This window comes from Bos indicus, chromosome 18, assembly GCF_029378745.1.
Source record: "Bos indicus isolate NIAB-ARS_2022 breed Sahiwal x Tharparkar chromosome 18, NIAB-ARS_B.indTharparkar_mat_pri_1.0, whole genome shotgun sequence".
Classification (NCBI taxonomy): domain Eukaryota; kingdom Metazoa; phylum Chordata; class Mammalia; order Artiodactyla; family Bovidae; genus Bos; species Bos indicus.
In genome coordinates, this window is record NC_091777.1 from 63,712,105 (window position 1) to 63,728,309 (window position 16,205).

The 16,205-nt window shown below is 59.1% G+C and overlaps 3 protein-coding genes and 1 pseudogene across 3 annotated transcripts in view; all 4 read left to right on the top strand.

Annotated features, from left to right (window-relative positions):
* Nucleotides 1–16,205, top strand: part of LOC109572044 (leukocyte immunoglobulin-like receptor subfamily B member 3) — a 62,258-nt gene that overhangs the window by 11,844 nt on the left and 34,209 nt on the right. The gene's annotated exons all lie outside the window — the stretch shown is intronic.
* Nucleotides 917–4,236, top strand: LOC109572066 (leukocyte immunoglobulin-like receptor subfamily A member 6; the record flags this gene model as incomplete). The annotated part of the gene is made up of 6 exons (XM_070771914.1): nt 917–1,205; nt 1,344–1,646; nt 1,863–2,159; nt 2,387–2,707; nt 3,469–3,474; nt 3,740–4,236. Coding segments are annotated over 6 exons (1,410 nt in total), but the record flags the coding sequence as incomplete, so codon positions are not given.
* On the top strand, nt 8,272–9,817 carry LOC139177236 (leukocyte immunoglobulin-like receptor subfamily A member 6). Its single transcript, XM_070771851.1, has 4 exons — nt 8,272–8,623; nt 8,775–8,810; nt 8,983–9,267; nt 9,417–9,817. Exons 1-4 carry the CDS (start codon nt 8,590–8,592, stop codon nt 9,800–9,802), a joined length of 741 nt encoding a protein of 246 aa, XP_070627952.1. The 5' UTR covers nt 8,272–8,589; the 3' UTR covers nt 9,803–9,817.
* Nucleotides 10,162–12,338, top strand: LOC139177262 (leukocyte immunoglobulin-like receptor subfamily A member 6 pseudogene; annotated as a pseudogene).

A 16,205-nucleotide genomic window follows, 5' to 3' on the forward strand; every position in this document is an offset into this window, starting at 1 on the left:
TCTGTACAACCCAGAGGGGAGGGAGGTTCTAGAGGGAGGGCATGTGACACACATGGCCGATCCATGCTGATGTATGGCAGAACCAGCACCATATTGTAAAGTAATGATCCAGCAATTTAAAAAAAACGTGTGTCTCTGGGTATCTGAGCCCTGTGGGCAGCAAGAGACAGCATCCTCCCCAAAGCATCTCCAGCGCCTGCTGACCCCGTCCACGGAGAGGACCCCCGGGGACCTGCTGATGTGTGGGCAGAGGAGGAAGCAGACCCCGAGGGGAGGCTCTCAGAGGGAAGGACATGCCCTGCTTGCCCACACCTGAAACAGGTGTCTCAGGAACACCCTGGGACTGTCACAGGAACAACGCCTGGCTTTCAAGAAGAGGCTGTTCCCCTTCCTGTAGGGACACTGATGTGACAGCCCCGTGACAGGAAGCCCCAGCCCCAGAGGGGACACACCCTGTGGTCCGTCTGTCTGGAGGACACCCAGGTCTCCTCCATCCTCACAGCCTGGACCGCAGGGAAGAGACGCCATGGCCCCCGCGCTCCCTGCCCTGCTCTGCCTTGGTGAGATGGGAGGGGCAGGGGGAGCCCTGGTCTGGAGGGACCCCCCCCAGCCAGCCTGCTCCATCAGGGGACCCCAGGGCCTAGGAGGCTCCCGGGGTGGAGAGGCGCTGCTCAGGGCTGAGGGCACACCTCTCACAGGGCGCTCTCTTCCAGGGCTGAGTGTGGGCCTGAGGACCCAGGTGCAGGCCGGTGAGTCTCTCCCAGGGCCCAGCTCCCTCCTCTCGTGGGGACAAGGTCACCCCCAGGCCGTGGGCAGGGGGAGGGCAGCTCGGGGATCACGGAGGGGGAGTCTGGGAGGTCTGGGCTGAGAGCTGGGACCTGGGGGGACGCCTGGTGAGCCCACCTCTGATTTCCTTCCAGGGACCCTCCCCAAACCCACCATTTGGGCTGAGCCGGGCTCTGTGGTCCCCTGGGGGAGCCCCGTGATCATCTGGTGTCAGGGTCCCCCGGGGGCCCAGGAGTTCCATCTGGATAAAGAGGGAAACCCAGTTTTCTGGGACAGAGAGAAACCCCTGGGTCCCGGGGACAAGGCCAGGTTCTCCATCCAACACATGAGAGAGGACCACGCAGGGAGCTATCAGTGCTACTATGGAACCCGCACTGGCTGGTCAGAGCACAGTGACCCCCTGCAGCTGGTGGTGACAGGTGAGGGACACTCGGGGGCCTCAGCCTTTGCCCTCTGGAGGGGTCTGCTCTCAGGGGGTGTCCCTCTCACAGCCCAGCCCTGGGGAGGGGAGGGAAGCGTGGGGGCCCCACAAAACCAGCTGCCTCCTTCTCTCCTAGGACTCTACAGCAAACCCAGAGTCTCAGCCCTGCCAAGTCCTGTGGTAACATCGGGAGGGAGCGTGACCCTCCAGTGTGGCTCCCATCAGGGATTTAACATATTCCTTCTGACCAAAGAAGGAGAAGACGAGTCCTCTCGCACCCTGGATGGACAGCAAATGCTCGACAGGCAGACCCAGGCCCTGTTCCCCGTGGGCCCCGTGACCCCCGGGCACAGGTGGACGTTCAGATGCTACGGCTTTTACAGGCACAACCCCTGGGTGTGGTCAGCCCCCAGCGACCCCCTGGAGCTCCTGGTCTCAGGTGAGGAATCCCATCCTGACCCCATACATTTGTGCAGACAAGACAACGTACTGGGGTCTCTGCTCCCAGGGAGCCCCTGTAAGAGGGTGGGGAGAGGAGCGTGGGGCTCACAGGACAGACACACAGACTGAGACACGACAAGGCCTGGGGCCGGGCCGGGAGAGGGAGGCCCACGGGACAAGCGGTCCCTACAACCCAGCGCGTGTCTCTCCCCAGGGCTGTCTGGGAAGCCCTCCCTCCTGACCCCGCAGGGCCCTGTCGTCACCTCTGGACAGAACCTGACCCTCCAGTGTCGCTCTGACATCGGCTACACCAGATTCGCTCTGTCCAAGGAGGGGGGACAGGACCTCCCCCAGCACCCTGCCCAGAGGCCCCAGGGTGGGCTCTCTCAGGCCAACTTCCCCCTGGGCCCTGTGGGCACCATCCACAGGGGCCAGTACAGATGCTACGGTGGACACGGCCTCTCCTCCGAGTGGTCGGCCCCCAGTGAGACCCTGGAGCTGCTGGTGGCAGGTGAGGAGCCAGCGGGTCAGTCGGGGACCAGACTCTGCACAGGCCCCACCGGGGAGCCCCAGGGGTGAGGCTGGGACCAGGGGGAGGGGTCCCAGGGAGGGACAGAGAGACAGGGGTTGGGGAGGGGAGAGACTCTGAGAAACAGAGACAGCGCTGAGGGGCCAGAGAGGCCCGCGGAGTCTCGCTCAGAACCCGGGCCGGTGGCCGCACCCCCTTCCTCTCTGCAGGATGGCTCAGAGACAGACCCTCCCTCTCAGTGCGGCCGGGCCCCTGGGTGGCCCCGGGGGAGACCGTGACCCTGCTGTGTCAGTCAGGATACAGGACGGACACTTTCCTTCTGTCCAAGGAGGGGGCAGCCCATCGCCCCCTGCGTCTGCGCTCCCAGGACCAAGCCGGGTGGTACCAGGCCGAGTTCTCCTTGAGCCCTGTGACCTCAGCCCACGGGGGCACCTACAGGTGCTACGGCTCACTCAGCACAGACCCCTACCTGCTGTCACAGCCCAGTGAGCCCCTGGCGCTCGTAGTCGCAGGTGAGGCAAGGTCTGTCCGTCTCACTCAGCAGCTCGGGGCTCTGCCCTGGGAGCGCCAGGCGGTGGTGGAGGAGGGGGCGCTGAGGGAGGGCCCCCTGAGGGAGGGGCCTCGGAGCTCACGCCCCGTCCCTTCCTCCCACACTGGGGGCTCGGAGGGGCAGGTGGGCAGTGGGAGGGTCTCGGGGAGGCCACAGGGCTGTGCAGGGCAGAGGTTGGTGAGGTGGGGTCCTCGGGTCAGCCCGGCATAAGCCTTCCTGGGCTCATTCCCAGGACCCAGTCTCCCAGCCACAGACCCAGATCCGAACCTGGGGAGTCTCGGGGCTCTCTGCTCAGGGGAGACAGCCCACCCCAGGGCATTTTAACATTCTCTGGGAGGACAAGGCCCCTCAGATCGTCAAGGGGCAGCGGGGAGTCAGGCAGAGATGGCGCCAGAGCCACAGGCTGCAGGGGCCTGAGGCTGCTGGATGGGGTTCAGTCTGTGGAGAAGCAGGTCCGCCCCCACCACATCCTGCCCCCGGAGGCTGCAGGGATCACTTCCTCCCGCGGGCAGAGTCCAGCTGGCAGACACAGAGGGCTGAGCGAGTGTCTGTAAGGGGAGGTGGATCCGTGGGAGCCACGGTTGTGTCCCACCCCGGGACCCCACAGACCACTGATCAGGGGCGGGGTCCCACCCCAGGACCCTGCAAACACCACTCAGGGGCGGGCCGCACCCTGGAACCCCACAGACCACTGCTCAGGGGAGGGCCCCACCCCACCCTGTGCTGTCGGAGCTCCTTCAGCTCAGGGTCCTGACAGGAACGTCTGAGACAGTAAGATAGAGAGACCCCAGGAGTCTCCCGAGGAGGACACGGCCCACCCACAGCCTCCCTTCACGACACTCGGGCTCGGCTGATACCCTCCCCCAGCACCGCTGTCAGACCCGCGAGTGTGAACAAGGACAGCGTCCCTGTCGGGTTGGGCTCGGGGCCGCGTCTTCTCACGGGAGGCCGGTGCCCTGGGCACACACAGTGAGTAACGGGGCCGGCGCTGACCTGTGCACCCTCACCCCAGACTACATGGTGCAGAATCTCACCCGGATGGGCCTCGCGGCTTTGGTCCTGCTGCTCCTCGGGATCCTTCTCTGCCAGACTTGGCACGACCACGGAGGAGCCCGAGATGCAGCCGGAGCTGAGCAACGGGACCCAACACAGCCCAGAGCCCAGGAGCCTGGGACGCGAGCTTCTGGTGTAGGAGCTTCTGGATGAGCCTCTGACCCTGGGGGAGAGATGAGCCGCAGGGTGGGAGGAGGCCCAGGCGGCCTCTGTTCACAGGGCCCCCTCCCTCCTGGGGAGGATGCCCCGGCTCCCGGCTGCTCTCACCCCTGGCCCGAGGCGCATTCCACATGGCAGGGGTGGGTCCTCACCCTGCATGCCCGCAGGCTCTGTCCACTCGCGTGGAGGACGTGAGCCTCATTGTTCATGCCCGCCGTCTCTGGTGTGCGCAATGACCTCCATCTCTTCTCAGAAACAGAATGCTGTTAAAGTAACTGAATAAATGGGTTAAATGGGGCCCCGTTTGGAACAGTTGGATCCTAAACTCTTCCCTGAGCCCCCTCTGGACCCTGCATGCCCCTCCTCCTTGTCCGAGGACACCCGCTGTAGTCTCTCCAGAAACACTGTCAGTGTGAAGGGACACCCTGGCGTTTGAAGTGACCGTCAGGGCTACACTGGTAAATGAGCTCAGGAATATATCGTTTTGTAAGGAGCCCTGATATGGGGTTTCCCTGGTGGTGAAGAATCTGCCAGCCAATGCAAGAGACACGGGTTCAATCCGTGATCCTGAACACCCCACACGCCAGGGAGCAACTGAGTCCATGAGCTGCAGCAACAGAGGCCAGCACGTCCTGGAGCCCGCACACCACCAGAGAGGCCAGTGCTGCAGATGCCCAGACACCAAAGCGAGGGAACAGCCCTGCTCACACAACCAGACACACCCCCGCAGCAACACAGACCCGGCACAGACAAAATCATCAGGCAATAAATGCTTAAAGAGCCCAGGTGTGTGAGCTGTGTGTCTCCTTTGAGGCAAACACACTCCGTGGCCAACCTCAAGGAGCCCGGGTGAATGCGCTGAAGGCCGGTGGGAAGGAAAGAGCAAGCAGACTTTCCCACAGGGTGAGTCTGCTGCGGCCAGCCCCCACCGATGGCCCCACGTGCCCAGATGTGTCTTCTCATTACAATCACATAGGATCATCTGCACCTCAGTTTTATGCCCAGGTTCCCTGAAATGAGATGCCCACCTCCTAGTTCATCCTTAAGAGATGGAAAGAGAAAACGATGGAGGAGACAAGGCTGACTCTGACGAATCCCAGCACATCGTGGGCAGGTGTACTCATCAGCCGGGTCAATCTGGAGAGTCGACAGCAACTCTCAGTTAAAGGGAAGAGACAGCGCTGGCCCACAGTTGTATAACCCAGAGGAAGATGCGTGCACGGCCACGTGTGTACAAGGAGAAAAAGGACACGTGGGTTGTTCACAGTAGGAAAAGTTACAGAAATCACTTTCACCAAAATGAATGGTTTGGTGCATATATATGCGAAAGAATTTTACACAAAAAAACGCACAAAGCTGGACTGCTACAGTAACGCAGGTCAGTTTTCAAGCATGATGGTGAATAAGTGAAACACGACTGTAGGAGTCCAGTGCATCACATCAAATTCAAAAGGCATTACGTGGGACTCAAATACATAAAATAAGAAATGAGACGGGAGGAACAAGAGCTGCTACCGGGTTTCCCTGGTGGCTTGGTGGATAAGAATCCAGCCGCCAACGCAGGGGACGCAGGTTCCATCCCTGCTTCGAGAAGATCCCGCAAATGCTGAGCCCGCGGGCCCAGAGCCCTGCCCTGCGACAAGACACGCCATCAAAGCGAGGAGCCGAGACACCGCAGCGAAGAGAAAAGCTTCCTGAGCTCAGCTCAACGGGAGGAAAGCCCCTGGGCAGCGAGGAAGACCCAGCACTGTCCTTTGTCGCTCAGGCGTGTCCGACTCTGTGACCCCATAGACAGTAGTAGCCCACCAGCCTCTCTGGGCAGTGAGGAAGACCCAGCACCGTCTGTCCCTCAGTCGTGTCCGACTCTTTGGGACCACATGGACTGTAGCCCACCAGACTGCTGTGTCCGTGAGATTCTCCAGGTGAAAATACTGGAGTGGGTTGCCAGGCCCTCCTCCAGGGGATCTTCCCCACCCAGGGATCGAACCCAGGTTTCCTGCATTGCAGGCACATTCTTTACCATCTGAGCCACCAGGGACATCCAGCACAGCCAAAATTAATATAATTTTTTAAAATTAATTATTTTAATTAATTTTAAAAATTTGAGTATTTTAAATTGATAGCTCAGAGATACAAAAGTTTATAAGACAGTACTAAGAACCACTGTGTGTTGAGCCATCTGACAGCAAACCTGGAAGAGACACGCACGAGTCTCTAGAGACACACAGCCCGCCAGAACGGAGGCCAGAAGACGCAGACAGCCTGAACTGTAATAACACCAATGATAACACCATGCAAACCAGAGGCCAGAACTGGATGGCTTCATGGAGGACTTCTACCAAACTGACAAAGAGGAACTTATATGACCCTCTTCACACTCTCCCAGGAGACTGAAGAGGACGAAACACTCCCAAAGTCTTTCTATGAGCCACTGTCAGCCGGATAACTAAACAAAAGACACAACCAAAAAAGAAAAGTTACAGAACAGAGCGCTTTATGAACATACATGCAAAATGTGCAACAAAACATTAGCTAACTGAATTCGACAACACACAAAAAGAATCACACGCCATGGTCAACTGGGATTCATACCAGGGTCACAAGGATAATTCAACATGTGCAAATCGATCAGTGTAAGTCACCACATCAACAAGAGAAAAGACAAAACAACATGCTCGTCTTAACAGGTTCAGAGAAAGCACTGATAAAATGCAACATCCATTCATCATAAAAGGTCTCGCCAAAGTGAGTACAGAGGGAAGACATCTCAACGTAATAAAACCGATTTATGACAAGCACACAGTCAACACAGTCCTCAAAGGTAACAAGCGGAAAGCCTTTCTAGAACTCTGGGACAAGGTAAGGACGCCCACTCTCACCATTTATGTTCAACACACCACTGGAAGTCCTAGTCATAGCAATCAGGCAAGAAAAAAAAAAAGGATTCAACTTGGGGCAGGAAGGAGGCAAAACTGTCTCTGTATGCAGATGACGTGATACTGCATTTACAAAACCCTGAAGACTGCACACACAAACTGCAGAACCGAGGGAGGAGGCACCTGGTCTGGGGAGTGGGCAGGAGTGTTGTCTGGGTCTGCAGTCTGTTCATGTGTGTGTGTGTGTGTGTGTGTGTGTGTGTGTCTGTGCGTGTGTGCCGGCTTGTGTGCTCAGTCATGTCCAACTCTTTGTGACTCCACAGACAGTAGCCCGCCAGGCTCGTCTGTCCATGGATTCTCCAGGTAAGAATACTGAGGTGGGCTTCCATTTCCTTCTCCAGGGGATCTTCCCCACCCAGGGATCGAACTCGAGTCTCTGCACCTCCTGCGCTGGCAGGCAGATTCTTTACCCCTGAGCCACCTGGGGAGCCCGAGTGCAGCCTACCATCACTCCGTTTCTCTCATTCGAAAACGGCGCCAGATACCTGCTTACTCTTCTCGGTATTCCCTGTGTATGTGGACTATCAGGGCTTCCCAGGGGGCACTAGTGGTGAAGAGCCCACCTGCCAGTGCAGGAGATGTAAGAGACTTGGGTTCAATCCCTGGGTGGGGAAGATCCCCTGGAGGAGGGCATGGCCACCCCCTCCAGTATTCCTGCCTGGAGAATCCCGTGCTCAGAGGGGCGTGGCAGGCTACGGGCTGTGCGGTCTCAAAGAGTCAGACACAGCTGCAGTGACTGAGCACGCACACTAGTTAACTATCATTTCTGTTTTCCATTTCTGGCCTCACTGTGACACATTTCAGAAATTTTAATCAGCGCTTTAAGAAGGTAGCAGATCGGGAAGTCCCAGCCCTCATCTCGCACAGAAACACTGATAAACTGGGATTATTTGGGCCTAATGACCTTTAAGCAAACTGCAGAATCCAGCTAGTGAGCTGCAACACCTCGGATGAGCAGAAAAAGCAAGACGAACCACTTCAAAAGGATAAACAGCAGGTTCTGTCTCCCTGTCTCCCCTCCCACAAGCTGCCGCAGCTCAGCACCAAAAGGACCCTCCTTGGGCCCAGGCCCTCTCGTCCCCAGGAGGACAGTGGGTGCAGCCGCGCCACGTCCCCAGGCTCCAGGCTGCTGCCTCAGAAACCGCCTCGCTGCTCAGCTCACGAGAGCACCAGGCAGCAGACACACGTGGGGCCACAAAGCAGGAAGAGAAGGGACGGGGCTCTGTGCGGCCGGCTCGGCCTTGGGGGTTAGAGGAGCAAGGAGTCCTCAGACTTGTCCCTCAGGGCAGGGGCACGACAGGGCAGGGGCACCGCATCGTGTGTGTCTGGGGATCTGAGCCCTGCGCGGAGCAGGAGCTGACATCCTCCCTGAAGCATTTCCAGGGCCTGGTGACCCGTCCATGGTGAGGACCCCTGGGGACCTGCTGATGGGTGGGCAGAGGAGGAAGCAGACCCCAAGGTGAGGCTCTCGGAGGGAAGGACACGCCCTGCTTGCCCACACCTCAAAGAGGTGTCTCGGGAACACACTGGGACTGTCACAGGGACGACGCCAGGCTTTCAAGAAGAGGCTGTTCCCCTTCCTGCGGGGACGCTGATGTGACAGCCACGTGACAGGAAGCCTGAGCCTCTGACAGGACACACCCTGTGGTCTGTCTGTCCGGAGGACACCCAGGTCTCCTCCATCCTCACAGCCTGGACCGTAGGAGGAGACACCATGGCCCCCGTGCTTCCCGCCCTGCTCTGCCTCGGTGAGATGAGGAGGGTCAGGAGGAGCCCTGGTCTGGAGGGACCCCCGGCCAGCTTGCTCCGTCAGGGGACCCCAGGGCCTGGGAGACTCCCGGGGTGGAGAGGCGCTGCTCAGAGCTGAGGGCATACCTCTCACAGGGCGCTCTCTTCCAGGGCTGAGTGTGGGGCTGAGGACCCAGGTGCAGGCCGGTGAGTCTCTCCCAGGGCCCAGCTCCCTCCTCTCGTGGGGACAAGGTCACCCCCAGGCCGTGGGCAGGGGGAGGGCAGCTCGGGGATCACGGAGGGGGAGTCTGGGAGGTCTGGGCTGAGAGCCAGGACCTGGGGGAGACTCCTGGTGAGCCCACCTCTGATTTCCTTCCAGGGACCCTCCCCAAACCCACCATCTGGGCTGAGCCCGGCTCTGTGGTCTCCTGGGGGAGCCCCGTGACCATCTGGTGTCGGGGGACCCTGGGGATCCAGGAGTTCCATCTGGATAAAGAGGGAAGCCCGGTTCTCTTGGACAGACAGAAACCCCTGGAGCCCCGGGACAAGGCCAGGTTCTCCATCCAACACATGGGAGAGGACCACGCAGGGAGCTATCGGTGCTACTACAGCACCCCCACTGGCTGGTCAGAGCGCAGTGACCCCCTGGAGCTGGTCGTGACAGGTGACGGACACTCGGGGGCCTCAGGCTCTGCCCTCGGGAGGGGGTCTGCTCTCAGGGGGTGTCCCTCTCACAGCCCAGCCCTGGGGAGGGGAGGGGAGGGGAGGAGAGGGTGGGGGCCCCACGGAACCAGCTGCCTCCTTCTCTCCTAGGACCCTACGGCAAACCCAGCCTCTCAGCCCTGCCGAGCCCTGTAGTGATGTCGGGAGGGAATGTGACCCTCCAGTGTGGCTCCCGTTGGGGATTTAACAGATTCCTTCTAACCAAGGAAGGAGAAGACGAGTCCTTTTGGGGCCTAGATGGAGAGCGAACCCCCGACCGGCAGACCCAGGCCCTGTTCCCCGTGGGCCCCGTGACCCCCGGGCACAGGTGGACGTTCAGATGCTACAGCTTTTACAGGCACAGCCCCCGGGTGTGGTCTTCCCCCAGCAACCCCCTGGAGCTCCTGGTCTCAGATGAGGAATCCCGTCCTGACCCCATACATTTGTGCAGACAAGACAACGTACTGGGGTCTCTGCTCCCAGGGGAGCCCCTGTGAGAGGGTGGGGAGAGGAGCGTGGGGCTCACAGGACAGACACACAGACTGAGACACGGTGAGGCCTGGGGCCGGGCTGGGAGAGGGGGTCCACAAGGGAAGCGGTCCCTACAACCCAGCGCGTGTCTCTCCCCAGGGCTGTCTGGGAAGCCCTCCCTCCTGACCCCGCAGGGCCCTGTCGTCACCTCTGAACAGAACCTGACCCTCCAGTGTCGCTCTGACGTTGGCTACACCAGATTCGCTCTGTCCAAGGTGGGGAGACAGGAACTCACCCAGCGCCCTGCCCAGAGGCCCCAGGGGGGGCTCGCTCAGGCCGACTTCCCCCTGGGCCCGGTGGGCACCATCCACAGGGGCCAGTACAGATGCTACGGTGGACACGGCCTCTCCTCCGAGTGGTCGGCCCCCAGTGAGCCCCTGGAGCTGCTGGTGGCAGGTGAGGAGCCAGCGGGTCAGTCGGGGACCAGACTCTGCACAGGCCCCACGGGGGAGCCCCAGGGATGATGCTGGGACCAGGGGAAGGGGTCCCGGGGAGGGACAGAGAGACAGGGGTTGGGGAGGGGAGAGACTCTGAGAAACAGAGACAGCGCTGAGGGGCCAGAGAGGCCCGCGGAGTCTCGCTCAGAACCAGGCCCGGCGCCCGCACCCCCTTCCTCTCTGCAGGACGGCTCAGAGACAGACCCTCCCTCTCGGTGCGGCCGGGGCCCACGGTGGCCCCCGGGGAGAATGTGACCCTGCTGTGTCAGTCAGGAGAGAGGACGGACACCTTCCTTCTGTCCAAGGAGGGGCCAGCCGATCGCCCCCTGCGTCTGCGCTCCCAGGACCAAGACGGTAGGTACCAGGCCGAGTTCTCCTTGAGCCCTGTGACCTCAGCCCACGGGGGCACCTACAGGTGCTACGGCTCACTCAGCACAGACCCCTACCTGCTGTCACAGCCCAGTGAGCCCCTGGCGCTCGTGGTCGCAGGTGAGGCCCAGTCTGTCCGTCTCACTCAGCAGCTCGGGGCTCTGCCCTGGGAGCGCAGGGCGGTGGTGGAGGAGGGGGCGCTGAAGGAGGGCCCCCTGAGGGAGGGGCCTTGGAGCCCGCGCCCCGTCCCTTCCTCCCACACTGGGGTCTCGGAGGGGCAGGTGGTCAGTGGGAGGGTCTCGGGGAGGCCACAGGGCCGTGCAGGGCAGAGGTGGGTGAGGTGGGGTCCTCCGGTCAGCCCGGCGGACGCCTTCCTGGGCTCATTCCCAGGACCCAGTCTCCCAGCCACAGACCAGATCCGAACCTGGGGAGTCTCGGGGCTCTCTGCTCAGGGGAGACAGCCCACCCCAGGGCATTTTAACATTCTCTGGGAGGACAAGGCCCCTCAGATCGTCAAGGGGCAGTGGGGAGTCAGGCAGAGATGGCGCCAGAGCCACAGGCTGCAGGGGCCTGAGGCTGCTGGATGGGGTTCAGTCTGTGGAGAAGCAGGTCCGCCCCCACCACATCCTGCCCCCGGAGGCTGCAGGGATCACTTCCTCCCGCGGGCAGAGTCCAGCTGGCAGACACAGAGGGCTGAGCGAGCGTCTGTAGGGGGAGGTGGATCTGTGGGAGCCACCGTTGGGTCCCACCCCGGGACCCCACAGACCACTGATCAGGGCGGGGTCCCACCCCAGGACCCTGCAAACACCACTCAGGGGCGGGCCGCACCCTGGGACCCCACAGACCACTGCTCAGGGGAGGGCTCCACCCCACCCTGTGCTGTCGGAGCTCCTTCAGCTCAGGGTCCTGACAGGAACGTCTGAGACAGTAAGATAGAGAGACCCCAGGAGTCTCCTGAGGAGGACACGGCCCACCCACAGCCTCCCTTCACGACACTCGGCCTCGGCTGATACCCTCCCCCAGCACCGCTGTCAGACCCGCGAGTGTGAACAAGGACAGCGTCCCTGTCAGGAGTTGGGCTCGGGGCTGCGTCTTCTCACGGGAGGCAGGTGCCCTGGGCACACACAGTGAGTAACGGGGCCGGCGCTGACCTGTGTGCCCTCACCCCAGACTACACGGTGCAGAATCTCACCCGGATGGGCCTCGCGGCTTCGGTCCTGCTGCTCCTCGGGATCCTTCTCTGCCAGGCTTGGCACGACCACGGAGGAGCCCGAGATGCAGCCCGGAGCTGAGCAACGGGACCCCGCACCGCCCAGAGCGCAGGAGCCCAGGACGCGAGCTTCTGGTGTAGGAGCTTCTGGATGAGCCTCTGACCCTGGGGGAGAGATGAGCCGCAGGGTGGGAGGAGGCACAGGCGTCCCCAGGGGGCTCGGCCTCTGCTCACAGGGCCCCCTCCCTCCTGGGGAGGACGCCCCGGCTCCCGGCTGCTCTCACCCCTGGCCCGAGGCGCATCCCACATGGCAGGGGTGGGTCCTCACCCTGCATGCCCGCAGGCTCTGTCCACTTGCATGGAGGACGTGAGCCTCATTGTTCATGCCCGCCGTCTCTGGTGTGCGCAATGACCTCCATCTCTTCTCAGAAACAGAATGCTGTTAAAGTAACTGAATAAATGGGTTAAATGGGGCCCTGTTTGGAACAGTTGGATCCTAAACTCTTCCCTGAGCCCCCTCTGGACCCTGCATGCCCCTCCTCCTTGTCCGAGGACACCCGCTGTAGTCTCTCCAGAAACACTGTCAGTGTGAAGGGACACCCTGGCGTCTGAAGTGACCGTCAGGGCTACACTGGTAAATGAGCTCAGGAATATATCATTTTGTAAAGAGCCCTGATATGGGGTTTCCCTGGTGGTGAAGAATCTGCCAGCCAATGCAAGAGACACGGGTTCAATCCGTGATCCTGAAGACCCCACACGCCAGGGAGCAACTGAATCCATGAGCCGCAGCGACAGAGGCTGGCACGTCCTGGAGCCCGCACACCACCAGAGACGCCAGTGCTGCAGAAGCCCAGACACCAAAGCGAGGGAACAGCCCCACTACACAACCAGACACACCCCCGCAGCAACACAGCTCCAGCATAGACAAAATCATCAGGCAATAAATGCTTAAAGGGCCCAGTGTGAACTGTGTGTCTCTTTGGGGCCAACGCACTCTGTGGCCAACCTCAAGGAGCCTGGGTGAACGCGCTGAAGGCCGGGTGGGAAGGAAGGAGCAGGTGGACTTTCCTACAGGCCGAGTCTGGTGCAGCCAGCCCCCACGATGGCCCCATGGGCACAGATGTGTCCTTCTCATTACAATCACATAGGATCGTCTGCACCTCAGTTTTATGCCCCAGGGACCCTGAAATGACATGCCCACCTCCTAGTTCATCTGTAAGAGAGGGAAAGAGAAAACCATGGAGGAGACAAGGCTGACTCTGACGAATCCCAGCACATCATGGGCAGGGGTACTCATCAGCCCGGTCAATCTGGAGAGTCGACAGCAACTCTCAGTTAAAGGGAAGAGACACAGCGCTGGCCCACAGTTGTATAACCCAGAGGAAGATGCGTGCACAGCCATGCGTGTACAAGGAGAAAAAGGACACGTGGGTTGTTCACAGTAGAAAAAGTTACAGAAATCACTTTCACCAAAATGAATGGTTTGGTGTGTATATATGCGACAGAATTTTATACAAAAAATGCACAAAGCTGGACTGCTACAGGAACACAGGTCAGTTTTCAAGCATGATGGTGAATAAGTGAAACACGACCGTAGGAGTCCAGTCCATCACATCAAATTCAAAAGGGAACAACGTGGGACTCAATACACAAAATAAGAACTGAGATGGAAGGAACAAGAGCAGCTACCGGGTTTCCCTGGTGGCTTGGCGGATAAGAATCCAGCCGCCAACGCAGGGGACGCGGGTTCCATCCCTGCTGCGAGAAGATCCCCGCCGGCCGCAAATGCTGAGCCCGTGGGCCCAGAGCCGTGCCCTGTGACAAGACACACCATCAAAGCGAGGAACCCAGGCACCACAGAGAAGGGAAAACCCTCCTGTGCTCAGCTAAATGGGAGGAAAGCCCCTGGGCATCGAGGAAGACCCAGCACCATCCTCTGTCCCTCAGGCATGTCCAACTCTGTGACTGCATGGACTGTAGCCCACCAGGCTCCTCCAGGCAGCGAGGAAGACCCAGCACTGTCTGTCCCTCAGGCATGTCTGACTCTGTGCGACCACATGGACTGAGGCCACCAGGCTCCTGTGTCCATGAGATTCTCTAGGTGAGATACTGGAGTGGGTTGCATTGCCCTCCTCCAGGGGATCTTCCCCACCAAGGGATCAAACTCAGTTTTCCCAAGTAGCAGGCAGATTCTTTACCATCTTAGCCACCAGGGAAGTCCAGCACAGCCAAAACTAATCAATTTTTAAAAAATGATACCTCAGAGATACAAAAGTTTATAAGAGAGTACTAAGAACCACTGTGTGCTCAGCCATCCGACAGCAAACCTGGAAGACATGCACGAGTCTCTAGAGACACACAGCCCACCAGAACGGAGGCAAGAAGACCCAGACAGCCTGAACAGACCGGCCAATGGAAGCGACACAGAATCTGTAATAACACCAATTGAAACTCCATGCAAACCAGAGGCCAGAACTGGATGGCTTCACGGAGGACTTCTACCAGACTGACAAAGAGGAACTTACATGACCCTCTTCACACTCTCCCAGGAGACTGAAGAGGACGAAACACTCCCAAAGTCCTTCTATGAGCCACCGTCACGCCGATACCTAAACCAGACAAAGACACAATCAAAAAAGAAGTTACAGAACAGAGCGCTTTATGAACATAAACGCAAAATGGGCAACAAAATATTAGCTAACCGAATTCAACTACACACAAAAAGAATCACACGCCATGATCAACTTGGATTCATACCAGAGTCACAAGGATAATTCAACATGTGCAAATCGATCAATGTAAGTCACCACATCAACAAGAGAAAAGACAAAACAACATGCTCGTCTTAATAGGTTCAGAGAAAGCACTGATAAAATGCAACATCCATTCATCATAAAAGTTCTCGCCAGAGTACAGAGGGAAGACATCTCAACGTAATAAAACCGATTTATGACAAGCACACAGTCAACACAGTCCTCAAAGGTAACAAGCGGAAAGCCTTTCTGGAGCTCTGGGACAAGGTAAGGACGCCCACTCTCACCATTTGTGTTCAACACACCACTGGAAGTCCTAGTCATAGCAATCAGGCAAGGAAAAAAAAAAGGATTCAACTTGGGGCAGGAAGGAGGCAAAACTGTCCCTGTATGCAGATGATGTGATACTGCATTTACAAAACCCTGAAGACTGCACACACAAACTACAGAACCGAGGGAGGGGGCACCTGGTCTGGGGAGTGGGCAGGTGGGTTGTCTGGGTCTGCAGTCTCTTCGTGTGTGTGTGTGTGTGTGTGTCTGTGTGTCTGTGTGCCCGCGCTTGTGCTCAGTCATGTCCAACTCTTTGTGACTCCACAGACAGTAGCCTGCCAGGCTCATCTGGGCATGGATTCTCCAGGTAAGAATACTGAGGTGGGCTTCCATGTCCTTCTCCAGGGGATCTTCCCCACCCACGGATCGAACTTGAGTCTCTGCACGTCCTGTGCTGGCAGGCAGATTCTTTACCACTGAGCCGCCTGGGGAGCCCGAGTGCAGCCTACCATCACTCCGTTTCTCTCATTCAAAAACAGCGCAAGATACCTGCTTACTCGTCTCGGTTTTCCCTGTGTATGTGGACTATCAGGGTTTCCCACGGGGCACTAGGGGTGAAGAGCCCACCTGCCAGTGCAGGAGACGTAAGAGACTTGGGTTCAATCCCCGGGTGGGGAAGATCCCCTGGAGGAGGGCATGGCCACCCCCTCCAGTATTCCTGCCTGGTGAATCCCGTGCACAGAGGGGCGTGGCAGGCTACAGGCCGTGGGTCGCAAAGAGTCAGACATGGCTGTAGTGACTGAGCACGCACACTAGTTAACTATCGTTTCTGTTTTCCATTTCTGGCCTCACTGTGACACATTTCAGAAATTTTAATCAGCGCTTTAAGCAAGATGGCAGATCGGGAAGTCCCAGCCCTCACCTCGCACAGAAACACTGATAAACCGGGATTATTTGGGCCTAATGACCTTTAAGCAAACTGAAGAATCCAGCTAGTGAGCTGCAACACCTTGGATGAGCAAAAAAAGCAAGAAGAACCACTTCAAAAGGATAAACGGAGGAGGTTCTGTTTCCCTGTCTCCCCTCCCACAAGCTGGCAGAGCTCAGCGCTGAGAGGACCCTCCTTGGGCCCAGGCCCCTCCTCCTCAGGAGGACAGTGGATGCAGCCGCGCCACGTCCCCAGGCTCCGGGCCGCTGCCTCAGAGACCGCCTCGCGAGAGCACCAGGCCACAGACACACTTGGGGCCACAAAGCAGGAAGAGAAGGGACGGGGCTCTGTGCGGCCGGCTCTGCCTCGGGGCTTAGAGGAGCACGGGGTCCTCAGACTTCT